This window comes from Canis lupus, chromosome 6 (assembly GCF_003254725.2).
Source record: "Canis lupus dingo isolate Sandy chromosome 6, ASM325472v2, whole genome shotgun sequence".
NCBI lineage: Eukaryota > Metazoa > Chordata > Mammalia > Carnivora > Canidae > Canis > Canis lupus.
This window is the reverse complement of record NC_064248.1, coordinates 1,145,336-1,158,245: the sequence shown is the minus strand read 5'-3', so window position 1 is coordinate 1,158,245 and position 12,910 is coordinate 1,145,336. Positions and strand designations below refer to the sequence as shown.

General features: G+C 39.2%; 1 protein-coding gene across 4 annotated transcripts in view; it reads right to left on the bottom strand.

Moving 5' to 3' along the window:
• LOC112643346 (S-adenosyl-L-methionine-dependent tRNA 4-demethylwyosine synthase TYW1) overlaps nt 1–12,910 on the bottom strand; it is a 246,258-nt gene that overhangs the window by 109,826 nt on the left and 123,522 nt on the right. For all 4 annotated transcript variants that reach the window (XM_035718170.2, XM_035718172.2, XM_035718168.2 and 1 more), the window contains exon 13: nt 9,229–9,364. In XM_035718170.2, the coding sequence (XP_035574063.1) occupies nt 9,229–9,364 (136 nt within the window). The remainder of the gene's footprint in view (nt 1–9,228; nt 9,365–12,910) is intronic.

Sequence of the window (12,910 nt, the reverse complement as noted above, 5' to 3'; positions counted from 1 at the left end):
ATGGAATGATAAACACAAAATAGATATTGATTACCTCTGAAACAGAGGAAAGGAAAGAAAATATAGGAAAGAAATTCACAGGGACTATAACTGAATTTATATTTTATTTCTTAAACTACTTAGTAGTTACATGAGTATTTACCATCATATCCTTTAAAATGATTTTAAAAATCAATCATAAACACAAAATTGGTGATAGAGGGCATTATATTTTAAAGTTTAAACACAAGCACTCCATGATGTCTTTGGATGTCTCTATCAGACCTTATGAGGTAAGGACTGTTATTAACCCCATTTTACAGATGAGAAAACTGAGCCCCATGTCCAATATTGCACAGCCAAGAAGTGGTAAGAGATAGGATTCAAACCTAGTCTTGTTTCAGAATCCCAAGCTCAGAACTATCATGCCAAGACAAATCACTGGGAAACAATTAAATACACATCAAGAGGGGAGTGGATCAATCCATTCTGATTGTGTTGCAATTGTGTGTCACACTGTGATGGGAGCTGGGAATACCATGGTAGGCAAAAAGACATGATAGACACTGTGCCTTCTCTCAAGCACCTTTCAAGTTCCTAACTGCTGGATTTAGGCAGTGAGGGATATAAACCAGGGAAGAGGAAGAAGGGAGTCAGGGAAGGCTGCCAAAGGCAAAATTAAACTGTTATATCCACAAGATAGGCAAAATTAATCTATGATGACAGAAGTTGATATTTTAAATAAATATTTTAAATAATGGTATTATAAATAAGAAGTACAGTTGTAAAAATATGTATGGTATGATTTCATCTTGTAAGTAAAATACACACACATATACATACACATGTGAACTAAAACTCTGGAAGACACACAGCATTACAGCAGTAATGTTTTTTTATTTTTGAATTCTGGTGGCATAGAAGTCATCTTATTTTCTTCATTATAGTAATACTTATTTTCAAATTGGTTTTTAGCAGATGCTTAAAGAATTAACTGATAAAAAGGAATATCTCTCATTTTTTCATTAAATAATATTGTTGCTTTTGGTTCAAAAGGTTAGTATTTATTACATTAGTATCTACTGTTCACTCTTTCATTTCATTCTTCCCATCCAACCCACTGCACAGTGGCTTCTACATAAAACATTGTACTTTACCTTCTTTTTGATACAGTTGTTAGAGACCAACTGAGAAAGCAAATTTCTTTTTCCTCATACCTTAACCTTCCCCTTCTATCTTTCTGGAAACTATTTCTTTGAATTGTACAGAACATTTCATACTTGCATGGAATTGAACCTTTATCAAATTATTCCCAGACTCACTCTCTCTATGCTCCTCATTTTTTGTTGTTGTTGTTGTTTTTTTATGCTCCCATTTTGAAAGCATCAAAATTTGTGTCCCCTAAGCCTCCTTCTTTGGTCCTCTCTATACCCTTCTTGGGCAATTCTGTCCCCTTCACTACTTCTGACAGCAACCTACCACTGCAGAGATGACTGTCACACCTATCTGTTCATACTGCTGAGTCCCGAAGCCATCTAAGCAATCATCTACCTGACCTGTTTACCTGATGCCTCAAGATGAACCTAAGATGCAACACGTAAATTGTTCCCTAAAACAAGCTTAGGTAGAAGTCTGGAGAAAACCTATTTGCTACAAAACTTCCTGGCCCTGGAGGAAACTGGTCAGCTTGTAGACACTGACTCTGGAGAGCTCAAGCTCAGCGGTCATGGTCTGGTTTCAAAAGTGGCTAAAACCAGGACATCCTTTCACTTAAGCAGAAGAGGGTAAAGCGGCCTTGAACCCACTGGACAGAATCAACATCCCAGGAGGCCCGTGCCCATCGAGAAGGCTGACAGATTAGATGAAAGGTAAAGAACAAGATAAAGCTCAAAAAAAAGATGATAATAAACAGATCTAGATCGCAGTCAGATGGACTAAGGCTAAGGGTAGACTTTGGCATCAGCGACAGAAGGCAGAAGTAAAGAAAACAGGTTAGAGGTGGTGGGGCAAGATGGTGGAGGAGTAGGGTCCCCAAGTCACCTGTCCTCACCAACCTACCTAGATAACTTTCAAATCATCCTGAACCTACAAATTCAACCTGAGATTTAAAGAAAGAACAGCAGGAACACTAGAGAGAAGAGTTTGCGCTTCTAACTAGTACAACTCGTTTTTAGCCACTCTGCACTGAGCAAAATGACTAGAAAGAAGAACTCACCACAAAAGAAAGAATCAGAAACAGTACTCTCTGCCACAGAGTTACAGAATTTGGATGACAATTCGATGTCAGAAAGCCAATTCAGAAGCACAATTATAAAGCTACTGGTGGCTCTGGAAAAAAAAAACAACAACAAAGTATTCAAGAGACATCATGACTGCGCAGAATTTAGATCTAATCAGGTCGAAATTAAAAATCAATTAAATGAGATGTAATCCAAACTGGAGGTCCTAATGACAAGGGTTAATGAGGCAGAAGACAGTATGAATGACATAGAAGACAAGCTGATGGCAAGGAAGGAAGCTGAGGAAAAAAGAGAAAAACAAATAACAGACAAGGAGGAAAGGTAAAAAGAAATAAATGACAGCCTTAGAAGGAAAAAATCTACTTTAATTGGGGTTGCAGAGGGTGCCAAAAGGGACAGAGGACCAGAAAGCATATTTGAACAAATCACAGCTGAGAATTTCCCTACCTTGGGGAGGGAAACAGGCATTCAGATCCACGAGAGTTCCCCCTGACCAAAATCAATAAAAACTGTTCAACACCTCAACATTTAATAGTGAAACTTGCAAATTCCAAAGATAAAGAGAAAATCCTTAAAGCAACAAGAGACAAGAGATCCCTAACTTACATGGGGAGAAATATTAGATTAACAGCACACCTCTCCACAGAGACCTGGCAGGCCAGAAAGGGCTGGCAGGATATATTCAGGGTCCTAAGTGAGAAGAACATGCAGCCAAGAATACTTTATCCAGCAAGGCTCTCATTCAAAATGGAAGGAGAGATAAAGAGCTTCCAAGACAGGCAGGAACTGAAAGAATATGTGACCTCCAAACCAGCTCTGCAAGAAATTTTAAGGGGGACTCTTAAAATTCCCCTTTAAGTAGAAGTTCAGTGGAACAATCCACAAAAACAGGGACTGAATAGGTATCATGATGACACCAAACTCATATCTTTCAATAGTAACCCTGAACGTGAACAGGATTTCACAGATATTTACAGAACTTTACACTGTTTATAGCAGTGATGTCCACAACAGCCAAACTGTGGAAGGAGCCTTGGTGTCCATCGAAATATGAATGGATAAAGATGTGGTATATGTATACAATGGAATATTACTCAACCATTAGAAACAACAAATACCCACCATTTGCTTCAACATGGATGGAACTGGAGGATATTATGCTGAGTGAAGTAAGTCAACTAGGGAAGGACAAACATTATATGGTCTCATTCATTTGGGGAATATAAAAAATAGTGAAAAGGAATAAAGGGGAAAGGAGAGAAAATGAGTGGGAAGTATCAGTGAGGGAGACAGAACATGAGACACCCCTAACTCTGGGAAATGAACAAGGGGTGGTGGAAAGGGAGGTGAGCGGGGGGTTGGGGTGACTGGGTGACGGGCACTGAGGTGGGCACTTGACGGGATGAGCACTGGGTGTTATACTATATGTTGGCAAATCAAACTACAATTTAAATATATATACAAAAAAAAAAGAAAAGTAAAGCAATCAGGTCAGTAAGTAGGAGAATGAGTCAGAACAATGGAAGGGAGGCTCACTTATCACAAAAAGGAGGGAAAGAGGAAGATATGCTATTTCATTTCATCTAAGATACTCCAGATTGTAAGACACAATCATTTTCTCTTTCTCCTTTATGAAATAACAATGCTACCAATTAAACATGATATGCCATCTCTGGCTGCACCTAGCCAGAAATGCTTAAAAATGACAAAATGTGTACATGGCAACTCAAGAGCAGCAGAGGCACCAGGGCTCCCTCTCAAATGTGATAAAGACAGGAATCTGGGGATACTTGGGGTCTCAATTGGTTAAATGGCAGACTCTTGATTTCAGCTCAGGTCATGATCTGAGATGATTTCCTCAGGTCATGATTTTCTCAGGATCAGGAAATCAAGCCCTGGGCAGGGCTCCAGGGAGTCTGCTTGAGATTCTTTGTCCCTTTCCCTCAGTCCCTTCCCCCTGCTTACATGCTCTCTCTCTAAAAAAATTTTTAGAAAAAGACAGGAACCTGACTTACTATTGGGCCCCCCACAATTGTGCCAGAACACAACACATTCTTGCTAAACACCCCATACTGGCCCAAAATCAGGAAACTGAGTGACTAGGAAAAAAATGTGTTCTCTCCTGTGTCTCCCTTACTAGGAATTCAGACAGAACACTTCTGGTCACCAAACGTGTGAAGGGCTTTCCCCCACCAAGCAATTCTCTGTGACACTAGAGGGGTGTTTTATAATTTAACTCATTTCTGTCACTGCAGCACACTTTAGATGTCAATGACAAATCTAAATTGTCACCTATGCTTCTGACCATATATATATCAGAGGTCCCTATGACTTTCCTCCCTCAGATTCGGTTAATTTGCTAGAGCAGCTTACAGAACTCAGGGAACCTTACTTACATTTACTAGTTTATTAATGGATACAGAAACACTGACACACAAAGAGACAGGATAAGGTCTGGGAGGGCCCCAGCCCAGGAGCCTCTGTCCCCGCGGATGGGGGTATGTTACTCTTGCTGTATGAATATGTTCATCAACCACGAAGCTCCCCAAACCTTCTGCTGGGATTTTTATGGAGGCTTCCTCACATAGGTATTATCAATTGTTTATTCCCACTTCCAGCCCCTCTCTAGGAAGTGGGGGGGAACAAAGGAGTGGGACCAGCTTGGTCTTTCTGATGACCAGCCCCAGTCTAGGAGTCACCTAGGAGTCCACCCAGAGTCACCTCATTAGAACAACGAGGGTCTTCATGGTCTTACTACTCAGGAACCTACAAGGGCTTTAGGAGCCCTATGTTAAGTATGGGGTCAAAGACAAAATACTAGAACAAGAGATGCTCCTTCTGTTCTTACCGCTTAGAAAATTAGAAATGTCCTAGGAGTTCTGTGCCCAGAACTGGGTATGGGAGCCAATACATAAATATTTTCTATTATCTCACACTGAGATGAAAGACTAAGCTGTCCTTAACATGAATAAATATCAGCAGCATGGAAACATACTATGACCTGATTTTAACAACAAAAAGCAACTCATAAAACTGAATGCTGTATGTAAAAATGCACCCCCCAAAAAGGATTAAACAGAAATACTTTAAACATTAGCAGTAGTTGTCTTGAGGCAATTTCTTTCCTTGCCTCTTTATATTTCTCTTTACTTCCCTCAAAGTTCCATAGTGAACACATGTTTTTATGATCAGAGATAAGGAAGTCAAATATTAAATGCTTTTTTAATCTGCAAATTGTTGGCCACTGGTTTATCTAAATATTCAGTACAAAGCTATCTCATTAATGTACAATAAGCCCTTCTTAACAATGAAACAACATTAACTCCAATAACGTCAGGTAAGAGCATGCTCACATCTGTAGAAAGAGTGCTAATGTTTACATGCAATATGCAAGAAAGTGTAACACAGAAAACTATTTTTGTCTTTCTTTTCAAATATGAGGTTTCAAGAATATCAATATTATCGCTTATACTACTGGATCTACAAGCTGGTGTTATAACATGCTGGCAGAAACACATCTGGCCACATTGCTGATAAAAGGCTACTGCCAAAGGTAGGCAGTGCTGTCTCGTACAAGATGGATTTCTCTTTTTTCAAAAAAGGACTGTTTGACAAGTAGCTATTGTGGACAGATATTGAAACTAACAAATTTTTGGCTGTGTTATCTTGATGGAATTGCTTCTTAACGCCACATACTCCAGTACTAATACATTTCTCCCTCACATTTTAAACAGAACATTCTGACAAAGGATAAAGATCTGGGAGCGTAAACACTATACTTGCCAAGAGTAAAACAAAAACAAAAACAATATCCTCCTACCTTCTTCTACTTTGGGTTACAATAGCTCATAAATAGTCTGAAAATTTGGGGACAAAAAATTTCTGTTTATAAAGTTCAAGAAATTCTTTCTCTTCTAACGCCTTTCCTCGGTAAGCCTAAAATAAGTAACAAAAAAGTACTTAAAGCACTAAAAGCTGAAACAAGTACAAAAGACCACAGTATAGAAGTAGAGATGTTCTAGTTGAAATATCTGAAAAGTCATTTTTATTTAAAAACTCAATAATACCAGATTATAGAAATAATTTGTTTGACCCTAGCTAGTAAGTATAGTTACATCAGTGTTTTATTTTTGAGTGTTAAACCAAAGCAGACCTTTCTTAAAGTTATCTACTGTATCAATAATATAAGATATTCAGAAGGAAATAATGCAGCTAGAGTTAATTTAAGAAAACTTTTGGGACCCCTGGGTAGCTCAGCGGTCAGTATACCACCTGCCTTCCACCTAGGGCGTGATCCTAGAGTCCCAGGATCAAGTCCCACATCAGGCTCCCAGCATGGAGCCTGCTTCTCCCTCTCCCTGTGTCTCTGCCTCTCTGTGTGTCTCTCATGAATAAATAAATAAAATTTAAAAAAAAAAGAGAGAGAGAGAGAACTTTTAAGAGTAGCTTCCTGCCACAGATCTTCTTTCTTAAACGTCAACGTAAACAATACAATAAGAAACATGAACTCTAATTACTACAAAATGCTTAGAAAGCAGTTGCCCTAATCTGCCAGCAGATAGTTTAACATTTTTTTAAAGATTTTTTTAAAAGATTTTATTTATTTATTTATTCATGAAAGACACACACACACACACAGAGAGAGAGAGAGAGAGAGAGAAAGAGGCAGAGACACAGGCAGAGGGAGAAGCAGGCTCCATGCAGGGAGCCTGATGTGGGACTCGGTTCTGGGACTCCAGGATCATGCCCTGGGCCAAAGGCAGGTGCTAAACCCCTGAGCCACCCAGGGATCCCAAAGATTTTTTTTTTTTTAATTTATTTGACAGAGAGAGAATGAGAGCACAAAAAAGGAGAGCAGGAGAGGGAGAACCAGATTCCCAGCTTAGCAGGCAGCCCGATGTGGGGCTCGAACGCAGGACCCTGAGATCATCACCTGAGCTGAAGGCAGACACTTAAGTGACTAAGCCACCCAGGGGCCCCTAACATTTTTTTTTAAGTAGGCCCCACATCCAGCACAGAGCCTAATGCAGGGCTCAAACTCACAACCCATGAGATCAGGACCTGAGCCAAATCCAGAGTCACGGATGCTTAACCCACTGAGCCATCCAGGTGCCCCATCTGCCAGCAGATAGTTTTAATAGCCCAAGGAAACTTTTCCAACCAGAGTTACGTGGACATGATAATGATGTTATATGTAAAAAGCTCACAGGTTAGAAAATACTGCAGAACTTCAAGTTATAGCATTACTCTCAATGAGTCAACCCAAAGTACTTAATATTGAATCGGACATGTAAAGGCCTGTAACCTTCAGATAAGAATGCATTTTGTGGAAAATTTTGGCCAAAAGAAAAGAAGTTATTAAGCCATTTTACTAATGCCCACTTCTCATCTTCCACACCTGACTGTGTAGACTAGAATATAGCTTAGGTAACAGTCTCAGATATGTCTGGTAATGCCAGCCCCTGCTGCTTGCTTTCTATCTCATGCATTCTGACCTATAAGCCATGTATCTCCTGTCTCAGCAACAAGTAAAGGTGATATAGCTAAGGGTGAAGTCCAGAGAAAAGGAGATTTTAGGAACCAAAGAAGCACCAAGCTTCCAACTTTATAAATTATCCAAGACAGATCAGAAACCAAATGCCTATTGTGCATTACCTAAATAATCAATGTTAATCGCCAAACAGCCAAAAAAAAGTACTGATTTAACTTCTCAAGCATAAAATAGGGGAAGGTGGAGTTTGAGTTATCTGAACAATCAAGAAAATGTGTATGTACATCTTATCCACTACAGAGCTCTGTTGAGTTTCCACCCATTCATTCTTTTAAGAAACACTTCCAAATATCATTAAATGTGCTGTGCTAGACTTTGTGTGGAATTCAGACACAAGTAAGCAATCCAGTTGAGGAGACAGAATCTAAGATCAAATAAACATACAAAAAAAAAAAACAGAAGAAACTATGTATGTTTATAGATATAAGACTGAAGAAGGGAGACAGGGACAGCAGTCTGCCACTGGAAAAGGCTTCAAAATTGAAGTAATAATGAAGCCAGCCTTGAAGGTCACACCAGAACTTTTCCAAGTTAAAGAAATGGAAAGAAAGGACAATCTAGGCTCTGCGGAGGTAACCAAAGACTTAGAAAAAGTGGTGGGCACATCTGCAGAAATGCCGACAGAAGCACCTTCCTGGCGCCAGTCAGTGATGAATTAGGAATGGCAAAGTGTGAGCAAAGGAGAGGGAGGGAGGTTTTCTGGGATGGTGAGTGAGTCCCAGATGTGGCCTGCATGTCAAAAGTCACTTGGAATGTTTAAAATGCAGATTCTCAAATCCCACTAGGAATAGGAAATTGTAATTTTTGAAGCTCCTATAGTGATTCTCATTATCTGTCATGTTTGGGTACAGCGTGAAGAACTGCAGGGCAAAAGTAAAGAGAATGGGACAGGGAAATTGCTACAGAAAAAGAAGGGAGGCAGAACTAACAAAAAATACCAACTACTGAGATACAGAGTTAATGGGAAAGAAGAATCAGAGGTACGTGAGGTCTAGAAGAATAGGAAAATGAGTATGATGTAAGAGAAGACATAAGAAAGAGCAAATGTTGGCAGAAAAAGATGAAATCTAGGCATTGTGAAGCTGAGTTCCTCACTGGGTAGGAAATTTGGTCTTAGAGATTCAAGAAAATTCACCTCATATTTAAACATAAACTATCTGCTGGCACTTCTTCTAGAGTTGGTATGAACTGCCACTTTGCCATGTTTTATTAATTAACTTCAGGAGTGTGTATTTCTCTCCCTAAATACACGAAGGGCAAATTATACATATAAGGCAGAGCACTACAAACTTAACAGGAATTCAATAAATATTTATTGAATAATGAAAGTGGAAGTCTAAAAAAAGGTTGAAGGTTTTATTCATTTTTTTATTATTATTATTTTAAAAAGAAAAGGAAAAAACCCACCTCTCTCCACTTCTTTTTTTTCCTCTCTTTTAAAGATGTCATAATTCTTACCTTTGCTGCCAAGGCTTTTAAGCTGTTGAGGAATCTCTGCCAGAAATCCTTGAAGAGTGGGCGGTCGATTTTCTTCAGGCTATCTTTGGTGCTAGCATCCACACTGACATATAGCTGGGTAACTGGTTTGAGGTTCCTTCATAATTTAAAAAAAAAGGGGGGGGGGGAATTATGCCAATGTCAGGCTTTTCACGATGTGAAATTTACAGTCTATAATAGATGTGGTAATTAAACATTTCACAAGGTCTGCAGTCTTCTACCTCTCCCAAAGGGCTGAAGTAATGGCTTTCATAAGGTAACAGAATGGGCTGTCAGTTGATTATTTCTAACCAGGACTGATACCTTCCTTAATAAACTGAAAACATTCAATTACTTAAAACTGGTCCCTCTTCAAACACTAGTTTTTAGTGAAAAGCAAACAAAATGAGATCTAGCTTCAGGTCAGGCACCATCAGCCCCAAGCAATTAGAAGAGGTCTCTGACTTTAGTTTCCCCGTGAACTCTGCCATTCAAGCCTCACAGAGCTGAAATGTCACAAACACGTGGGGTCTGTGCTGACAGGCCATCTCCCATCATCAATTCACTGATAGAAGTTTTCTAAGGAACAAGAAACAACCCAAAGAGCTCAAACCTTCTCTGGAAGGCACAAAACCACATCAACATTTCACCTATGCCTCAGAGAGCCAGAGTGGGTTTAGAGTACAGCTTTGCATGAGCAAAAAAAATGACCTAGTCAGGGACCTTTAAACAATGCAGAGCTAAAAGAGCAACCAAGCCCTTACAAAGGAGCACAACCCCCAAGAAAAATATATGTTGCAGATTATTTTTGCCTTCTTGATCAGTTTCCATGAATACCATTCATTCTCCACTTCTTTCAAATTCACGGACTCTTTTCACTGAAGTCATTCTTATCCAACACACTACTTGCTAGTATACTTGAAGCTCAGATTGTACCCTTTTCAAAACCTCCGTGTTCTCTCTTCAAATGGGTCTCATTATTCATCCTCTTCAATAAATTTACAACTAGAAATGTCCCTTTAATAGTCCTTTGACCAAGTTCTCCCACTACTAACTTTCTGTAACTATTCCAGAATTTGTATGCACCCCTAGAATGTTATGTATGCATTTTTTGCTTCAAAGTCTATGTACTTTTAAAAGTTGAAATATAATTCACATATCATAAAATTCACTATCAAAGTGGCTTATATGCTTTTTGTTATCTATCAATATCAGTCTTATCAATCCTTGAGTGTAAGACCTTGAAGGGCAGGAACCATATTTTTCTTTTTATCCAGCCATACAGGCAGATACTTAAAGCTACTTTTTACTTCATATTGTTGACTTGAGCTAACCCAACTTTTAAGGGAAAGAATGCAGGCCAAACAAATGCTTATAATGATCTGGCTTAGTGACATATGGAAAAATCAGAAGAGTCTAAACCCAAAGTTATTAAAAGTGGAGAAGCTCTGACCAAAGTTAAGAAAGAAGTGATTAAAATACTGGCAGGCTCATTGCTTTAATCCCTCTCCAACGCTGCATACAAAGGGAATCTTTACAAGTTTAATCCTGTGTCACTACTGACCAAAGGACATCAATTAACTGAAAATGAAAAACAGGAGCACACGGTTAATGGCACCATTCTGTCTCATCATCCCTTTTGCTGGGAGCCTCCTTAATAATAGACAAGCTATGCTACCTTAACTGGACTTTATGTTTTACAAAAAATAAATTAAAAAAGAGATTGTCTTAATGGATGCTGCTGGCTATCGTTATCTGATACTTACAGGGCCTTGTCATAAAGTTGCCTAATGCAAGATGGGAACTGGTTTGACCTTTTCACTATGCCTTCATAACTATTTAAGATTATGAACAGTAAATTCCATAGTTACTTCATAAACCTCTATCATTTGCAAAAAAGAAAAAGGAAGACCTGGACACTAATGGTACCAATAAGAAATTTTAGTCAGTACCAAATGTCTGAGATGCTATAATCAAGAAAGTTTATACATCTCTTGGGATCCCTGGGTGGCGCAGCGGTTTGGCGCCTGCCTTTGGCCCAGGGTGTGATCCTGGAGACCCGGGATCGAGTCCCGCGTCGGGCTCCCAGTGCATGGAGCCTGCTTCTCCCTCTGCCTGTGTCTCTGCCTCTCTCTCTCTCTCTGTGACTATCATAAATAAATAAAAATTAAAAAAAAAAAAAGTTTATACATCTCTTACCAAGGATGAAGAAAAGGAAAGAAAAGTCCCTAGGAATCAGGGAGCTTATTCCTAAGGGACTTAAAACATTACAAGTACCTTGGAGAAATTTTCTGAGCCTCAAGGATCTTGTGTCTGCCTATTATCGGCCTCTATTCCCAGCACAAGCAGTGAGGTTCTCAGCATGGTCATTTATCTGTCTCCATTCCATACAGAGATAGCATCATTTCAGTTCCCATATTCACATACAAAAATATTCACATACAAAAAGCAAGAGAATATTATAACCTTAACATTATGATAGTGATTGGTGTCTGAGAATCTCACATTGCTGCTGAGAACAATTAAAAAGGACAATGAAATAAAAAGGAAATACCATCCTCAACTCAATCCTCAGTGAAATGCCCAATGAATCTTGCTCAAATAATAATGACAATCCTTCATCCTGTTCATTTTAAATCTCTGAGTTAAGGGATCTCTGGGTGGCTCAGCGGTTTTAGCGCCTGCCTTTGGCCCAGGGCGCGATCCTGGAGTCCTGTGATCGAGTCCCACGTCAGGCTCCCGGCATGGATCCTGCTTCTCTCTCTGCCTCTCTCTCTATCATAAATAAATAAAAATAAATCTTTAAAAAAAAATCTCTGAGTTAAGAATGATCATATATATAAATGCACTGACAACTGAATGTAAAAATCGCTCTTCCTTTTTGCCTTTCTATAGAGATTAGCATGTGCTCGCTTCAGCAACACATATACTATCGAGATTAGCAGGCCATTGGCTTGGAAGGTAAAATGAGACCTACCAATCTCTAATGAAAGGAAAAAAGGAAGAGAGATTTATGGTTTGCAAGATATCAGGCAGCTTAGAGAGTAAGCTCTTGATGCTCCTACTGAACAACAAAAAATACCCAAAGTGGTCCAAACATCTGATACCTTTGGAACCAGAATCTCTAAAATAATCTGGGACTGTTAGGTCTGGCCAAATAATTTAGAAGGAAAAAAGAAGGGGAAGGAGAAAACTATTTACCATTTACTGAGTATTCATCATGTGCTGGGTGTTCTGTGCTACATGTTTTACCCTTCTCATTCAGTTCACTGAATCTTCATAGTAAAACAAGGTAAAAAAAAATAAAATAAATAAATAAAACAACAAGGTAGTTGCTACTTTTGCCCATTTTAGACATAATGAAACTGAGATTCAAAAGGTTAAGTAGCTTATTCAAGAATCCACAGTGTCGGGATCCCTGGGTGGCGCGGCGGTTTGGCGCCTGCCTTTGGCCCAGGGCGCGATCCTGGAGACCCGGGATCGAGTCCCACATCGTGCTCCCGGTGCATGGAGCCTGCTTCTCCCTCTGCCTATGTCTCTGCCTCTCTCTCTCTCTCTGTGACTATCATAAATAAATAAAAATTTAAAAAAAAAAAAAAAAAAAAAAAGAATCCACAGTGTCAACAATGACATTCAGGCCAAGCTGTGACTCCAGAGCCTGCTC